Here is a 19683-nt window from a genome sequence, read left to right on the forward strand (position 1 = left end):
CCGAACGAAATGAAATTTATATAATTTATATAGAAAATATATACTTTTAACAGTGTCCGCCCCCCCCCCCCCCCGAAGAAAGTTTACCGCCCCCCCGAAGATTTCAAGTGCCCCCCCCCCGGAGGAAAACGCCTGGAAGAAACACTGCTCTGAAGTATACGTTCAGACCAGAAAGTCCATGTAGCAGAGGAAGTAGAGTGAACCTGTTTTACTGATTACAAGAGTGATTAATTCATACAAAGGGATTGTGTGATCTGCGCGATAACCCGCTTAACTCGATTCAGGTACCCATTAACATTTTCTGGACTCATGGGATCCTACGGATTCGAACCCGTGAACATAACTCAAGGCTACGGGTTACTCATCACAATTGTGTGACTTACCACTCGACAACATGCAATACATTGCTGATGATGAACTAGCAGTGTCGTAAAGACTACATTCTTAAATAATGAACATCACTTCTAATGATGTATGTTGTACTTTTAAGAAAAGACATCCTTAAATAATCATTTTAAAAAATAGAAATTCATGCAATTGTAGAGAAGATATCTAAGCGATCACTTAACTACTACAACAAAAATCACAACTCTTGTTGTGGTTGTTGTTGTTATGATGCTGTTGTTGTTGTGACGTAAAAATAAACTACCGCTCTGAATTACCAGATTTAAAAAAGCACCACTAATTATGCTGTTGCTTGTATTTTAAAAAAACGCCATCCTAAAATCCACTTGGAACAAAAATACTAATTATATTGTTGCTTAGATGTAAAAATCACATTCTTAAAAAACTTCCCTAATTATTAATCATCTTTAATTATGCTTCTCCTATGCAATCTAAAAACCACCGCTAACAACGAAAACGCTACTAATTAAATTGTTGCCCAGATTTAAAAAAAACAGTCCAAAAACCCACCTCTAACAACAAAAACACCATTAATTATGCTGTTGCTGAGATGTAACAACCACCATCCTAAAAACCCACCTCCATCAAAAACACGACTAATTATGTCCTTGCCGTGAGACGTAAAACCTTGTTCAGTTGTTGGTTTTAATCCTCAGTGGCAATTGTACGCGTCTAACCGGCGTTATGACGTGTTTCCGGTACGGCGGTGTCTCCACTCATGCGTGAAGCGATCGATGCCGTCTGTCAGAGGCGGACAAGTTGGGGGGGGGGGGGGGCGACGGTCACGTGACGTGACAGTGGCAGACCCGCCGTTCAGTTGGACTCGCCGAGAAGCGGGCAGCAAAGATACAATAGATGTGTGTATCTGAGCACTCTAGCACTCAATGCATGTTCTAATGTTTACATGAGCGGTTCTAAATGTGTGGTGCAGACAGACACTTGTACGATTTATGTTGAGTTTTCTGTATAGGTGAGCACTCAAACACAATGCATGAACTAATTAATATTTACAAGAGTAATTCTAAAAATAGAGCTCCAATTTATGTTGGGTTGTGTGAGATTCAGAAAATTTTAAATTGTGTTGTCTAGCGTGTAGAGTGTTACATGCTCGTCTCTGAATAGTGATATGATCGGTGGATCTTATGTGTAGACTACCAAATAGACTATACAAAAATAAAAATGGTAGCTTGGAGAGGTGGGTTACGATTGCATACCAAGCCCATTGCACCACACAAATTTTAACAGTTTGATTTTCGCTTCACTCTGGAAAGACGGAATTAGTTGCGGAAAGAGTAAACTACATTTTTCACTTAATTTAGGTTTAGACATTTTCAAACTTTCAAACTATTGACAAGGGGTCGGCGTGGTCGAGTCGGTAAAAGCTCATGGTTGCTAAACCGAAAAGTCTCGAGTTCGAACCCTCGGGCAGATGAGGCTCTTCTAGGATAGACAACTCCAAAATCAAGCAACTGCTGGCTTGTAGTTTGTTCTTGGTTGGACAAAGGCTATGGAAGCAAATCCTAAAAGAAAAGCAGGCTGAAATCGGAGTCAATGGCCTCAGTGGCGCATAACCAGTTGACACGTATCCTTAATTGTGATGAAGGCGTGGTCGAGTCGGCAAAAAGCTCATGGTTGATAAATTCGAAAAAGTCTCGAGTTCAACCCTCTGGCAGATAAGGCTCGATCCCTTCCAACACTAAAAATTAAGAACGAAGAAGAAAAAACAATTGAAAACAAATTCAGATTAAAAAAACAATGTCGACATCTATCAAATTTCGCAGTACATTATTCAATTGTTAAATTTTGCAATATTTTAATTGGAGACGCATTATTCGATTCTTTTATATTAATTACGTTGTTAAACATCAATTTTAGTTTCATTATTCCAATTAGAATAAATGTTAGATTCTGTTTGGTTTGGCCAAGCTTCACTAATAGATGGTCTAATTATATTACACATAGTTGTGAGGGTTTTTAGGAAATGAAAAATAAAAACTTTGAAAAAACTATGAATGTTATATAGCCTTCATCCTACAAGGGTAAAACTGTTGCATCCATTTAGGAACGAAAAGTTGGTGGAACATGGATTTGAACTTGGAGTTCATGGTGTAGTAGACGAAAAAATTGGAACAGGAGTTGACGGCCTCCAGGATGAATGTGATGCTGTAGACGACGTAGAAGATGTTCCGGTACTTTCCCGTCAGGCTGAAGTCCGTGCTCACGTCCGTGAGGATCACGCTGATCACGGACGGCGTGACACTTATCAAGAAGATCACGGAGAGGATGGTGACCATTTTGACTGCTTTCCTGGCTTTCCCGGTGATGTGGTACTGGCCATTTGCCGTGGCGACGCTGTTGCTCTCCCGCCATCTTGCCTTGCGGCTGAGCGTCGTGGCGATGATGACGGTGCAGGCGAGGACGACGGCGAAGGAGCTGATGGCCGAGAGCGGGTTGGTGATGATGTTGGTGACCCTCGTGACGCTGAGCGCGGAGTCGGACAGGCTCAGCCCCAGCATAGTGAGGTTATGGGCGGGGTAGAACCGCCACGCCAGGCCGTGGGTGGTGTAGGTAGGCAGCACGCCGGCCAGGACCACCGCGTACAGCGTAATCAAGACGGCCTTGACCCTCCGCGGGGTGACGACGACCTTGACCTTGAGCGGGAGGGCGACGCAGAAGCAGCGCTCGAGCATGATGTAGGCGGTGAGCCAGCTGGTCAGCCGGGCGAAGATGGTGTGCGGCCAGCTGGCGGTCAAGAACTGCGCCTCCAGCCCCACGTACAGCACGGCCGGACCCCGGAAGTGGGGGTCGCTCATGACCCCCAGCCAGTATAGGGGCAGCAGGGAGCAGAGGTCAGACACGGTCAAGGCCAGCAAGCTTAAGTTCATCGTGTCCTTGAACCCTTGTTTGATGAACAAGACCAGGTTTAGAGAGTTCGTCACGATACCACAGCTCGCGATTACAAACATGATGCAGAAAGCAAAATAAATGTAATCGGCTGTGAAGGTATCGTCTAAAACCAAAATATCCGATTCCACTGAAGGTTCGTATTCGATACGTGTTAGGTTCTCAATGTTACACTGAAATATCGATTCTTCCATTCCCGGAAGAAAAATATGAATTGTGATTACTACGTTCTTTTATAGATTGTGTTGTTGTAAAGCCAGCTTGAATTAAGCTTGGAATTACGAGTTACACCGAGGTTTCATGTTTTATGAATAGTAAATAGGAAACCATTTTATAACGTATAAATAATGCTACAAATTGAAAATTGGTGTTAATTTTCTAATGTAAAAGTATTGTTAGGAATTGTAATTTACCAGCTAAATGACAATCTACTTCACCGTATTGTTTTGTTCTAGTTTTTGAAATGATAAACTAATCAGCTATCGCATGTACGTAGAGGCTCAAAGTTATACTTCATCTACATGTATAGGGTATAGTAGTAGATTTTATTTACACTAATCTCTCTTCCAGTTTATTTCCAAGATTTTTGTTTTTAAAAAAAAAAAATCATTACTTTTATCCGTGACTGAAAAGTTTAATTATGATTCACTTGCCGTTTAAGGTATATAAATATTTTTTTAATTAAACTAAAACTTAAGTAGTAACTTAAAATATGTTAATTAAAATATGCACGGAATGTCTAGAAATTTAGGCAAATATTAAGACTGAAGGATACGCTTTTCCGCTGAATAAAATGACATTTAATAACTCCAAACATTCTTCTGTCATTTTTCTGGTAACAAAATTACCAACATAGCTGAGTCATTCAAATTTTTAAACAAAGAACTCAACACGGAAGTTACCAATTTGTTTAATTTTTGGCTACAGTGTACACACATTTATCTAGCTAGTTTTAAAAACCTCGCCCAAGCAAAAAGCAAACAAATAATTACTCGGTAAGATTAAAGTAAACTTCACGATAAATCTGGCTCTAGATTTGTCCTCGACAACCTTTACTTCTAATTACTTCGTGTTTTTTCTGATTAAACAAAAACTTCGTTTAATTAAAGACAATTAGTAAATCTACTGAGTTTGTTATTTTAGTCAGCAGGAATAAAATCCATCCAGAATTCGCGCATGACTGTTTACAGGTAAACAACTTTGAAGCTGGATATTAAATTATTAAATAGAAAACATTTTGTGTAATATGTAAACAATTATGTTATCGTTGCTTTCATACGAAATGCATGCTATTTTTATAAATGACGTCATAATAATCACTTTGAGGGTATCTTTATATAATGAGCTCTCAGGGCATGTATAAGCACTAAGTTAATTGTCATTAAGGTCTACCAATTTGTTCATTACGGCATGAGTGAATAAAACAAATGCTGATACTTAACAAGTTTTTAGAAGAAAAAAAAACACGTTTTAAAGTTTTAAAATAAATAAGTATCTTTAAAAAGAAATATCCGTAAAATGTCAAAAAATTTGAAATGGAGTTGTCCTTCCCATCCTTTAAGCAACCCCGTCAGTTGAAGTACAGTTCCATGAGGCCGCGATATAAGGGGATCGTGTGGTCAGTTCTATGCCACGTGCCAATTACTTTCCTAAAGTCAATCAGATTCTCATCAGGCCTGAGTCGAATCCGGGATCCGAACTCGAAGATTTTGGGTTAGCTGTCGTGCGCTCTACCGTCCTACCACTGCGTCAATATGTCAATTGTGTTCGTAACAAGATTTCTTCTTCGGTCTTAAAAAGCAAATATTAAATAATACATTTATTATCTTATTAAAATATTTGGAATAAAAAGCAGTACATCTATTAAACTATTGTTGCCATTTATACTTAGTTTGAGTGTAAAATTAATATTGGCTCTGTTTTATCATCAATTCTTTTAGTAATTTATTAACAATAAGTTTAAGAACAAATAACATTCTCAGAGATTAAAATGTTTACTCATTTCAAATGAATCAAGTACTTTATGTGGTAACACTAGATGCTATTTTAAGACATACGACTAGATATTAGATATCCACCCATTGTGGACAATGAGATGAAGATGGAAGATTCAGAAAACAAAATATGTTTAACAAATACATGTTTTATTCAAATAATCACATACAACCACTACTATTGACCGGCGTTTCTCTTTTGTTTTCTAATTGTCGTGGTTATTTTCAAGCAGTAAATTTTCTTTAGCTGTAGTTTAACATTTAATCTGAAAACGTTGCTGTCTATTTTTTTATTAAAAAATACATATATTAAGAGCAGCCAACGCTTTAATTTTACTATTTTTAAAAAGACATCTATGTTTTATTTCTTATTTTAAGTGCATTAAAAAGTGTATAATTGTAAGGTGTTTTAATTTTAATACGTAGATCTATATAATATATTGATTTCCTGACCAGCAAAAAGTGGAAATCAATTATTCAAGTTCTCGTGAAATGTCGTGAAAGAGCGTGTCCACGAGATCATCGGAGCCACGCTTCATTAATTTATTAATTTTCTTGACTAAGAAAATAAAATGTATTTTAGTTTTTAACCATCTGTGTATCTTCACAAGCACAATAATTGACCAACGTTGTAACTTTACCAGCACAATAATTGACTATCGGTGTAAAACTTACCAGCACAATAATTTATCATCGTTGTAACTTTACAAGCACAATAATTGTCTATCGGTGTAAAACTTACCAGCACAATAATTTATCATCGTTGTAACTTTACTAGCACAATAATTGACCATCGTTGTAACTTAACCAGCACAATAATTGACCATCATTGTAACTTTACCAGCACAATAATTGATCATCGTTGTAACTTTACCACCACAATAATTGACTATCGGTGTAAAACTTAAGCAGAACTGTTTAATTAGAGTTTGCCGCATGAAAAACATTAGATTTATTACTTCCCCTAATGAAACGACGCAATGTTTAGACATCCTTATAAACGTCCTAGCCTACTGTAAATGTCATTCACTTGTCATTTACCTGTCATTTAGTACCCACCATCTGCGCCAACGTGCGCCGATATTTGGTGTTCATCGAATAGTAAACAAAGAAGTTTGACCCCGAGTTGATGGCCTCCAACAAAAACGTGACGCAGTACGTGATGAAAAACATGTTCCGGTACTTGCCGGTCAGGCTGAAATCTTCCGTGACGTCCGTGATGATCACGAGGATGATCGACGGCGTGACACTTATCAGGAAGATCACGGCCAACATAGTCACCATCTTAACGGCTTTTCTTTCTTTGCGCGTGACGCTTTTTTTATCGTCTCTTTTGCTGGTCGTCTGTTTCCGCCATTTTGTTTTTTCGTTTAACTTGCAGACGATGACCGCGGTGCAGGATAGGACGACACAGAAGGATGTAATGGCGGATAGGGGATTGGTGAAGATGTTCGAAATTTTCGTGACGTCCCACGCGTTGTCTGTCAAACGTAACCCCAGCATTGTGGTGTTGTAGTTAGGGAAGAACCTCCACGCCAGGCTGTGGGTGGCGTAGGTGGGGATCACGCCAGCCAGGACTAAAATATAAATCACGATCACGGAATACTTCGCTCGGGTTGGGGTGAAGATTAGTTTAACTTTGAGGGGCGTGGCCACACAGACGCACCTCTCCAGGGTGACGTACGCCGTGATCCAGCTAGTCAACCTGGCAAAGATTGTATGTGGCCACCCGGCTGTCAAGAAGTTGATCTCCATCCCCACATACCACACGGGTGGCCCGAAAAACTGGGGCTCGGCCACCAAACCCAGCCATATTAACGGAAGTAGGGAGCAGAGGTCACAGACAGCCAATGAGAACAGGCTGATGTTCATGGTGTCCTTGAACCCTTGCTTGATGAAGACGGCCAGGTTAATCCCGTTGGAGATAATCCCCAGACAGGCCACGGCAATCATCAGGCAGAAAGCGGTGAACACGAAATGGGCGGTCACTTCATCGTCAACGATAAAAACATCAGCAGACATTGCTAATGACTGGTCAGTATATGTGTCATTTACCTTCATTTTGTTTTCTCAGTCCTAGACACACATGGGAAACTAAAATTTGTTTTAGCACAAAAACTATGATTTCTCACATTTAAGATGGGATTTCTCTTATTTTGTTAAATATATAATTTGGTATATCTCAGTTAACACACAACTTGTGATATCCTCTGTAAAAAAAATTGTGGGGAATTCTCCCACATACTTAACATGTAAGTGTTATTTATTATTTGCTGTTTGGTTAATAAATATTAGTGGTGATTTATTCTATGTATTTAACATTTGCGTCATGATTCTTCCATTTTGTTAGCACATATGTTGTGATTTCCCATATTTAGCTAAGACCAACGTTGTGATTTCCCATATTTAGTTAAGACACAAGCTGCCATTTCCCATATTTAGTTAAGATACATGTTGTGATTTCCCATATTTAGCTAAGACAAAACTTGTGAGAACCCTTATTTGCCCATTTCTCACAAAGTTCTGTTAAACGGCATTACATCATACCTGTACTGACAGGAAACTGAATGTAATTTTTTAAACTCCTGCAGGAACTGTGTATCTTAAGACAAACTAAAAACTTGAGCACTTGAAGAAAAACAAAACAAAGTTCTAAAAAAAGTTTCACTCGGCCTATGAAAATACAATGTTTTGAAGGATAACTATATCAAGCTAGAACATTTTTTTAGATACGGAATAAAATCATAAATATTTTATTTGAAGAATAACATTTCAAAATAATCAAGGTTCTACTATGATAACTGTGTCAGTTGTACTCTAAAGTTAAACTAAAAAAAAGGAACAATTTTTGTAATAAGATATATTTTCGTGTTGTTATTCTTATGATTAAAGAAATTAAAGATAAAAGAATAGTTTAAATAATTTTTTTAAAAAAAGACGCTAATGAAATGTGCACTTAACATGAATTATGCCACAGATATCGAGCAAACTCTCTATTTTAACGCGTACAAAAAGAATGAAATCCTCGCCTCAATTATTTAACAAGATAAATAAGGGCACAAATTTTTTTCTTTAATCTTATTTTTTTCTTTAAACTTTTTTTCTTTAAACTTTTTTTTCTTTGAACTTTTTTTCCTTTAAAGTTGGAATCAATAAAGTCATCAAATAATCCCACCAATTATCTACTTAAAGACACACCCCCTGCTGTTCGTAAGTCCATTTCTCTGTTGTCAGCTGAGAAAAGGGGAGATAAATGCCGCTGACGTATTGAATTCTTCCAACTTAATTTTTTAAATTTTAAATTGCAGAAAAAAAATGTGTTTGTTTCGCTTCAGTGATGTAGTTTATTTAAATACGATAATTAGCTAATTAACCACCTTTCTTTTGATTTTATGTTTGACATAATTTTATTTCAGCTTTGTTATTTGTTAGCTTTATTATATTGCTCTAGCCATTTATAAAGTTAATCTAATTATCAAAATTTTAAAACAAAAATGATATTTGAAACAAAAGAAATTGGATCGAAATTGTTTTATTAAACACCGGAAAATATTTTATTAGAGTCAATTCGAAAATTGTTTTATTGTTACCGCTAAAAATGATAAAAGCGTAAAGTGTAGTTTTAAAACTTTTGATAAGTTTTCATTACATAACTTTGTTATAGTGTAACATACATGGAGAGTAAAATTTCAAAACTAAAATTTGAAAAAGTTTTAGAAAACAATGTACAAATTATTTTTTCAGCCAGTAAATACCACAAAAGGTTACATTAATTGTATATTATTTACTTGAAGGTAACGTTTTGTGGTAACGTTGATCATGTACAATTATTTGTAGTAAATTAGGAGATATGCAATGTAGAATAGTTATAAAAACAAATTACGTTTAAATCGTTACATATTTCGTTTTTATTCACGTAAGCTCATTATTGAGGGCTGTAACTGTATAATGTAGATACAATTTTATCTAATGTTATTACCTGGACAGTGAGATATAGCCCTTAAATATATATATATATATATATATATATATATATATATATATATATATATATATATATATGTTGACATAAATAAACGTATCGATTACCATGTGTTTGTCAGATGTAATCTCCAAACATAATACAGAATGAGGTAAACAACAAACGTATCTTAAAGGTTAAAGGTTAAACGGCCACCCGTGCCTAGCGTTTTGATGATTTAATTAACATTATCGTCGTGCATCTCGTCTTCCAGGGGTACCTGCCTTTTGGTTATGCAGACAATGTATCTGTATCCTCTAGGATATCAGCCAACTTTACATCCGTAAGTAAAGTAAACTTTCTAACTTGACGGGCAGTGGGGAACGTATAGTAAAGTTCACCTGTTTTAAGTCAAGTACCCATTAGAGTTGGGAGGGAGGACTCGGAGACTATCTACATACTTGAACCCATGAATCGAACTTGAGACTTTCAGGTTAGCAGTCGTATGCTCTACTATCTAACCAGGAGACCTCATGCCGTCTTTTTTATTTGGATTAGCAGTCGTTTGTTCTACCAACAGACTAAGTCGTTCCAATAGTAGCTTTTTACTTTATGTTCTCATCGTGGTGCATCTTTTGTTTTTTATTTGTGTGTTTACGTTTTTTAAAGCTTTAAACCTAAAAAGTGAATGACCATTTTTTTATCTAGTTATTGTTTAGAGAGCAAGTGAACGGTATTAAAAACCTACGTGAAGAATATCGATTCCATGTTTAAAATTAATGAAGCAATAAATGTAACGTTAGACATAATTATGTCGCCATTTTAGATTGACACGTCTCACGTGCGCTGTCCAGTGTTGGGCGGTACACGTGAACTCACTCTAATCATGTCCTTTACTCTCTCTATCGCTGTCCTTTACTCACTCTATCCCTCACTCTTTCTTCCCTCACGCACTCTCTGTCCTTCATTCACAATATACCTCACTCTTTCTTCCCTCACTCACTCTATCCATCACTCACCCTCCCAGTCCCTCCTTCACATTGTCTTCTATCCCTCACACAGCCTGTTCCTCACTCACTCTATTCCCTACACACTCTATCGCTGTCTCACTTTTTCTTCCCTCCCTCCCCCTTCTTCCCTTCTCTGGTCATTTCTCCCGCCCTCTCTCTCCCTCCCTCCTTCCCCTACCACACTTATCTAACTATTTTTTTTAATTTAATTTGGTTACTGCTTCCTTCCTTAACGTTTCCTTATACACGCACACCTACTTTATAATAACATCCTTGTCTCACTGCACTTATCCACATAACCTCTAATATCTTCTTAAACCTATAATTGAGGAGTCCACTTTCAAAACCTGGTAAAGAATTATTGTTATTCCTAGATTTTTAACTAACGGAAAGCAGACATTGTTAATTTAAACTCAGATTAATTTAAACGATATTAATTTAATTTTATTTACAAGGAAATTTTAACTTTTTATATAATCTCGAAAAAAGAATAAATGTTATCACATGTGCTCTATGAAATGAGCATTGGATAAAGTGCAATGGCTGGTATGTAGATAACTGTCAAGTCTTCCCCACTGTCCAGTTATTATATATACACGCAATGCCTTTCGCCTCTACGGGTCAGAGTTCACGCAACACTTGAGTTCGTTTCTATCGACCACTTGCTGGTCTGTAGATTCTGGTCTGTAGATACATGGTGCAGCCTAGATGGCGACCCCAGCAGTCTAGAAAGCTGACTGGTTAACAAACACGTTTTTTATGATGTCGGTTTCGACAAATATCCGGGCCAGTGAGTACATCGGGTGTTGTAGCTACTCACTCATTGAAGGCTGCGTGTCTGTGCGGAGTAGTTAAATATCTGTTTCCAACGTTTAGTAAGTCATTAGTTATTGAATCCTTGTGTAAACCAACTAGCAACATAGCCAGACAGGCACTAGATTGGAATCCCCAAGGAAAGAGGGAAGTGTGTAGGCTAAAACAAACTTGGAAAAGGTTAGTTGTCAGTGAAGCAGGAGAAGCTGGAATGCCATGGGCCCAACTTGGAGGAATCGCACAGAAGCGAGTAGGATGGAGAGGCGTGGTTTCGTAACTATGCTCTGCAAATGGCCGACACAAAAGATGATGGTGTTGAGTGATATTTAATAAATCATATAGTTTTCTGTACAATGTTATGTATTCGACATTAGTATTCTATGCACCAACCATAGTATAATGAGATGGACTTTATCTTCAACACAACCAATTCAGTTAAAATCAGTTACAATTTGCTGTGAGTTGCTGAAAACATCTGAAGAAAAACTGCTCGAAATTTCCCGTTTAACTTGTAGTAGATGATGAAGTTGGAGCTGGCACTTACAGCTTCCAGAGCGTAGGTCAGGCTGTAGGTCATGTAGAACAGGTGCCGGTACTTCCCGAGTGTGCTGAACTCGAAGTAGAAGGAGGAGACGAACACAATGACCACACTGGGTGCCACACTGACCAGAAAGATAGCGGAGATCAGCGTCACGACCCGAATCGCTCTTTTATCTTTGCTGGAGAAGGAATTACCGTCTACTTTCTTTTTCCCCAACGAGACTTCCGTCCGCCATTTTGACTTCCGGTTGAGCTTGACGACGATGACGCAGGTGCAGACGAAGATGACGCCGAAGGAGCAGACGGCTGAGACGGAGTTGTTCAAGACGTTGGTGACGCTGGTGATGTCGATGGCGTTGGTGGTCAGCGTCAGCCCCAGGAGCGTCGAGTTGGCCTCGGGGTAGAACTTCCACTGCAGGCTGTGCGTGGCGTACATGGGAACGATTCCAGCCAGCACCAAGACGACAATCACCACCAAGCAGGTCACTGTGGTCTGGGGCGTCACGATCATCCTAACCCTCAACGGCAGGGCGACACAAACACATCTCTCAAACATGACATACGCCGTTATCCAACCTGTTATCCGAGTAAAAAACGCATGCGGGCCGCTAGCAGTTAAAAACTGCACCTCCAACCCCACAATCGGGTACTCCGTCTTCAGAAACCTCGGGTCAGCTAAAACCCCGACGCCAATTAACGGTAGAAGAGAACATAGTTCAGATACAGTCAGCGCTAGGAGGCTGATGTTGACGGTGTCCATCAGGCCTTGTCTGATGAAGACGGTAATGTTGAGAACGTTGGTGACGACCCCCAGTGAGCAGACGGCAAATATCAGACAGAAAATGTAGAAGACGAAATCCGCAGACAGAACGGGGTCTACTAGGAACACGTCTCTGATCAGCGCCGTAGTGGTAACAGGGTCTCCAGATATAGAGGCATTCATGGTAGTAAAGCCTAAGGTAAAGTTAAACATTAACAGTGAGTTAACTTTACAAAATCTCAACTTGGGTTTCTCTGCTGGAATACAGGAATAATAAGACAACCTTGGATACTATTATGTGCTATATTTCATAGTTACCTTAAACTAGACTATATAAGAAAAATAATTTCTACGAGCCGGCCCGCGGTGTATCATACGCCGCTATTTAGTTGTTGTTTTTTCTACTTTTCAGTAATTCATAATTTGTGAATTCGACAGTACCAATGCTGCCATTGAAAATATTTGCTTTAAAACACCCACCCCCCCCCCCCCCCCACCCACACACACACGTGAAAGTAGCCTTCTCTTAGTTACCTCCTCTAAGTTTAAAATCGTTTCAAACTAAATTATCTGCCCCTAATAGCCGTCACCAATCCCAGCTCTACGAATGTAAACATTTAGAGTGAACACCGCTCACCAGACCATGTGAGGGGGGGGGGGGGGGGGTAGGGTGGTAGCAATAGAGAGGAAGAGAGGGGACTGCAAGGCGCGCTTTCAGCTTGTTTTCTAACGTCTCCCAGAAGAGAATTATATATATAGATAACGTTTGGTTGATATTTTTTTTTTCAATTTAGTCACAGTTTTCGGATAAAAAAGATAAAAACATCCGAACTTAGGTAAATAAAATCCTAGTGAAAAAAAAGGTTTTTGTTTTTTAGCTAAGGTCACCTTTTAAATACTTTCCCCATAGGAAAACTTTCCGAGCGAATATTAAAATAGCTGTTCATAAAATAAAGATAGAGTTTAAAATCTCTTACACAACTTTAAATATGTGTACTTTAAACTATTTTTAGAATTATAATACAAAGTGTATGTAAGTTTCAGTTAAAACCTGAATTTACGAGAGTATTTATGATGCTAAGAACGTGATTATCTATTTAATTACTGTATAGTTACCTAGTAAAATATAAACTAACATTTCTATTCGTCTGTCTTGTTTCTGTTGATAAGTTGTAATCGCGATACTTAGAGATAGACTACTTGACACCCTTATAAAACAAAATTTTAATATCGTATTTTATTTACGACGATACTTAACTTATAGACTACTAGACCAACATATGAATCAAATCACAAATATCGTATTTCGGGTATCATAAAATGAATATTCCCTTTCAGAAGTAGCAGTAAGATCTAAGGGAATTATTGACATCATCAAACTTTTTACATGTCTTTTTTTTGTATCACATAAATTAACTAACCTTTTTTACAAGTGCTCGACTTATAAAATATTTACCAAGAAAGTCAAATATCTTTAACCTTGTGAAAGAAAGCGTTGGGGCTATTGATATAGAATGTTATCTCTGTTAAAATGAAAACAAAACTTTTAAAAATTATATAAACCAAACTTTATTCTGTATTTAATCCCCAAGTGTAATTCACATCCATCAAAAAGATTATAATCAAATACTCTGATAAAAAAATATATACTTTAATATTTAAAATGAAAAATTAAAATCCCCATAAATATAAAAACAATATTTTAAAATTAGATTCTTGAACACAGTTATTAGAAGCACTCAAGAGAAAGCGGCGACGATTTATGTTTATCTTAAATAATTACTATGATCCCTTGTTTGCCTGTAGTCGTAGAAAGTAAAATTTGAAAGAGTTTTTATGTAAGGCAATTCTTTGTTCTGTTTGTGTAACTTTGGTCACAGCATCTATAATTTTATTTTAATGTTAGTGTTTGTGCTAGATATTTTTTGAAGCGTTTACCTAACGTTTCAAAAAGAAATTCCGAATACAGTTATTATGTATGAGTTGTCGTTCTTTCAATAATGGTGGGCAGTTGTTTTCTTTTTAATTTTATCTTGGAGATTAGTAGCTTGTTAGATTACGATCAAGTGTAGTGGTGTTTTGATCGTAAAGAATTTTTTTTAGCTTTTTAGATTGTGAATTGTTGAAGTATTGTTGTAATCGTACGGATTTGCAACAACTTTTAGAAAGCTAGCTATTGCCGTGTTTTGTTTACTAGAGTAGCTGTTCTTGTCACCAAGGAGATGTGCAGTAAGTGTGTTAGGCAGCAGGGATCGGAGATACAACATTTACCTTTATTGTTTGATAACGGCCATCGTTAGGTGCGGGTTCTATAACCATTAGACCTGTGTTATATACGGATTCTGTAACCCCTAGAATTGTATTACATCAGGGTTCTGTCCCACCCAGTGCGAGGGGTTTATTCCCCCTTTAGTATTGTACAAAGTGAGGGGTTCTGTTATATATATATATATATATATATATATATATATATATATATATATATATATATATATATATATATATATAGCTACCTCTGAGTCCACAGTCTGGATGTACGCCATGATTTCAATCATTGTGCCCGTAGCATCTCGCGGGAAAACATTAGCTAATGTTGCCTTAAATCTACATATTAAGTGACGCATTTCTCTCTCAGGAAATCTACACAAGTATAACTTATACATGTAGCTTAGTTTATGGTCAAGATTTTTTCATATAAATGTACAGTCTTAGTCTATAAGGGAAGTCACTGTGATAAATATATTCAGTGTACTTTACTTTGTTTGCTTGTGAATTCTAGACACTAGTATCTATTTTACGTGTTTTAGACACAATACACACATCTGCTTGATGAGTCGTGACACAATTGTTCCGTCTGGTAGTGTCTAGATTCCAGTGTCCTTTCTACTTAATGTGTCCGTACGCAATACACTCACGACTGCTAGATGTGTCGCGACACACGACAATTTTGTATGCTAGACACAATGGTCCTGTTTGCTAGATGTGTCTAAACACGATACAATCATGTGTGCTAATTCGATATAAATAATAAATAGCTTTAAAGTACTGAATTTAATTAATGAGCTTAAGACAGAAAAACATACCGTTTAATGAATGTGATAGTGGCAATCTTTTGTAGCTAAAGGGAGGCTATTGGCCTACACCGTTTTAACTTGCAATAGATTGATATATCCCAGCTCAGCACTATACTGAGATTCTCTATGATTCATTAAATGCATTAAAGTAATAGCACATGAATTATAAAAGAATTCTGTATAATTCACTTTATACATGTAGTTAAAACCAGGTTAAATCACGTATACAAACACAAATAAAACATTTACGAGCTTATACCTTTGAATTAGAGCACGAAAGCCAATTTAGCAATATATAAAGTGCTTAATGGAATAACAATTTCAATTCTTATCATCTAACGTCAATCATTGAATAAATTCTATATGTCTGAAAAAAAAAAAATATCAAGTCGAATTCAGTATAATGAATATGTTTGGCAGGATTTAGATCATATTTTTTTTAAGTTTTTTTAAATAAACTGTTTTCCTTCAAAAAAAAAAAAAAAAAAAGTCGAATTCAGTATATACAATTTCTTATATATATATTTTCTTTTTTGTTGTAACCCATATTACATCCTATTTTAAGTTAAATTTAGCATTTGAATCTTTCTAATGTATTATATGTATTAAGTTAAACCTTGTTTGCTAAACATATTTACTTATGTCTTCTTTTCTATATAATTATATATACATGCCACATTGTACAAATTATGTATTATATGTTTCTACTGATGTACTTGTTCCTAGGCGTCAATAAAGATTTTAAAAAATAGAAAAAAAAAAAAAAAAAAAAAAAAAAAAAATCATCTAATAAATTCTACACCGCCCCCCCCCCCCCCTCACCCACCACGCCGAGGGAAAAAAAATCCTTTGAATCATCATTTAAGTACACATTTGCATTTTCTTGTTGATTTTTATTTGTTTTTTAATTATTTTTTTTTGTATTTAGACGTTTTGTATTAGATCTATGTATAAGTAAACCATCTCAAATGAATGAAAGTAGGCTACAAGTAAGAAAGAAATATTACTATTGTAAATCTGTATCAGTCCTCACAAGCCGATGATGAAAACTGTAATACTAAAGCGAACACACAACTGACGCTGTAAATTACATGTCTGAGGCAAAAAAACAAAAAAAAAATTAACATAATATTTTAGTCTATTTCTTATGCCATTTTTCTTTCTCCAATTTATTACTATATATACAATCGATGTTAATGTTTTTGAAAATGTGTAAAACTATAAAATAAATTATTATTACCATTTTAAATGTTTAAAATAAATGTATTTAAAAAAAAAAAATCATCTAATAAAGAAAAATTTCTTATCATCTAGATTTCTCTTTACTATTCTATTTACGTAAAGCAGTAATGTAAGCATAAACTCTCGAATATGGATACAGGACGATTGTTTTAATGTTTAAACAATAATAGTCTCAAATAAAGTGAAGGAAAACTCATATTTTAGTCATTTTCAAATGTAATAAGTAACTTGTGTTTGCTTATCTAATGTGTTTTAGAGTGTTTTTGTTCTTCTAATTTAAATTTTTGTTTTCTTTTGCGAGATCAAATGTCAAAAGAAAAAATGACAATTATTTATTTTAATACCATTCATACTATCTGACGATGTTTTGTCAGTAATGATATATATATATATATATATATATATATATATATATATATATATATATATATATATATATATATATATATATATACATATATATATATATATATATATATATATATATATATACATATATATACATATATATATATATACATATATATACATATATATATATATATATATATACATATATATATATATATATATATATATATATATATATATATATATATATATATATATATATATATATATATATATATATATATATATTCCCAAATTCCCAACGGTAGGGGTAAACTTAATTTCCTCCGGCAATCTACTGGCCAGATAATCCCGTAGATTATGTGCGTACAAACACTATAATCTACTCATCTGATGTATAGATCCCCCTGTGTATATCGACGGTTTACCTAACTCATCTCTACACAATTTATATTGTTAGTCGCATCTTTTACTGTTATTGTTATGACTGACTAGATATTGTCGAGTATAAAGAATGTTATAAAATGACTGAAGAGAATCTTTCATTTTAAGTCTTTAACGCTATCGTCATTGAAAAAAATATTATCAGGTAGTATGAATGGCATTAAAATAACTGAGTTTTTTTTAATGCAAAACGGGAAGTAGAGAATGTCTATGAAGCATAGTTTCTTCTACTTGACAGATGTGACTTGGTGGCTTTGGCTGTGACCTTGAACTTCTACATTTGACCCGGCAGGTTTGACCCGACACCCAGCGTGAAGCACACGTCGGCACGTCTGCCGGAAGCGCGAGTTCATGTTGTAGTAGACCGCGATACTGAGGCTGGAGTTGACCGTCTCGAAGGTGAAGGTCACGCAGTAGAAGAGGTAGAACATGTTCCTGTGTTTGCCCGTCAGGCAAAACTCGGCGTCGACTGACGCGATGAAGTCCGTGAGAACTGAAGGCGTGACGCTCGCCAGCAACATGACGGAGATGATCGTCACCATCTTCGTCGCTCTCTTGTCTTTAGAGGTCAGGTTGTTGGGCTGACTTCCGGGCTGTTTAGCAGACGTGGACTGTCGCCATTTTGATTTTTTGTTAAGGTTTGTTATGATGATGGATGTGCATAGGAGAACAATGGTGAAAGACGCCACGGATAAAATCGGGTTGTTGATGATGTTCGGGATTGCTGTGGCGTCGAAATAATTATCAGCGTAGGCTAAACCAAGAAGAGTCGCGTTGTACTCTGGGTAGAATCTCCATTGTATGCTGCTGGTCGCATACGTGGGTATAACTGTCGCTAGTATAACAATAAACATAACAGCTAAACACACAATTGTTTTCTCCTTAGAGACGATGAGTTTGACCTTGAGAGGTAAGGCCACACACAGACACCTCTCCGCCATGATGTACGCGATGACCCACCCGTTGAATCTGGTAAACAAAGCGTGAGGCCACCCAGCGGTTAAAAACTGGACCTCTATCCCAACAAACCACACATCCGTTTTGAAGTAAGTCGGCTCGACTAAAACCACGAACCAAATTAACAGCAGCAAGGATGAGAGTTCGGACAGTGTTAGAATGAACAAGCTGATGTTGACTGTGTCGTTGAGGCCTTGTTTAAGAAAAACAGTCATATTGATGATGCTAGCCAACGCCCCGATTATGGAGATAATGAAGATAGAGATTGAAAAAATGTTCATTAAATTTTCCGTGATTGCTGAGTCAACCACCAAAGGATCGAACTCTTCCCAGTAGACTGTATCGATAACTGATTGATTGGATTGAATTTCTTGGTGAGCTAGGCTTAGAAACGACTCCAGATTCATTGCTTGTATTCGTTTAGCAGTTAGACATGTACACATGTGTTTTAACTAAATACAGTGTAAAATCTTCCTTTGTGATTCCTATATCATAACTCTAAACATAGTATTTACACTGCTTCCAATTCAGATATTTTCTATAAATATTACATACTATCGTGAATATGACAATTATTCCTTTTTCTCTACAAGCTATAAGGCGAAATATGTAAAAGAAAACGGCTCTCATTTGGTGCATTGTGCGATACCTAAACAGTCGGTATCATACGATAAAGGCTACCGCTCATCAAAATCTGAGCTTTTATTTCTGCGTGGAATCCTTTAGATAACGAAAACCTTTTGCCGTATATCGTTTGTTTTCGTATGCCTTATTGTTTGAGTAAAAATGTTAATATTTTATTTTTAAAACAGACTACGTAGTAATTAACTGATTGGCTTTGATGTGGATTTTTGCTCGCATTCCGCCACACAATTAGAGATGACGTTGGTTTCATCCCCCCGAAGCTCATTAAAAATATTGACAAACAAAACATGAGTCACCCATAGGTGTCACATACCCAGCTCGTTATGACACGGTACAGTGTATAATTAAATTGTACTGGTGTATAATTAAATTGTACTGTGGTGTTTTAATGATAGGTGTGGGTGACTCCACAAAAGCCAGGCGTTGTTTCAGATTGTTGGGTTATTTTTGTAGGGTTTTTTTTTTGCCTTTGTATAGTGCTATGTGTTTGATAGATTTAATTGCTAGGTTTATACTTCTCGACTGCAAACTGAATTACAGTTGAAAAAAACTTTGTGATTATTCTCATTAATAGTTTTCTTTG

General features: G+C 36.3%; 4 protein-coding genes across 4 annotated transcripts; all 4 read right to left on the reverse strand.

Annotated features, from left to right (window-relative positions):
- Positions 1-2420: 2420 nt before the first annotated feature.
- Positions 2421-3290, reverse strand: LOC131953314 (FMRFamide receptor-like). Its single transcript, XM_059316453.1, has one exon. It carries the CDS (start codon positions 3288-3290, stop codon positions 2421-2423), a length of 870 nt encoding a protein of 289 aa, XP_059172436.1.
- A 3057-nt stretch (positions 3291-6347) lies between these two features.
- On the reverse strand, positions 6348-7325 carry LOC131953316 (FMRFamide peptide receptor frpr-18-like). The gene has a single exon (XM_059316454.1). The coding sequence runs from the start codon at positions 7323-7325 to the stop codon at positions 6348-6350; it is 978 nt and encodes a 325-aa protein (XP_059172437.1).
- A 4207-nt stretch (positions 7326-11532) lies between these two features.
- On the reverse strand, positions 11533-12570 carry LOC131953317 (FMRFamide receptor-like). Its single transcript, XM_059316455.1, has one exon. The coding sequence runs from the start codon at positions 12568-12570 to the stop codon at positions 11533-11535; it is 1038 nt and encodes a 345-aa protein (XP_059172438.1).
- A 5155-nt stretch (positions 12571-17725) lies between these two features.
- On the reverse strand, positions 17726-18439 carry LOC131953318 (uncharacterized). Its single transcript, XM_059316456.1, has one exon. The coding sequence runs from the start codon at positions 18437-18439 to the stop codon at positions 17726-17728; it is 714 nt and encodes a 237-aa protein (XP_059172439.1).
- Positions 18440-19683: the final 1244 nt, after the last annotated feature.

The sequence above is a fragment of the Physella acuta genome, unplaced genomic scaffold, assembly GCF_028476545.2.
Source record: "Physella acuta isolate Inbredline_101_S28 unplaced genomic scaffold, ASM2847654v3 ptg000916l, whole genome shotgun sequence".
Lineage (NCBI taxonomy): Eukaryota > Metazoa > Mollusca > Gastropoda > Physidae > Physella > Physella acuta.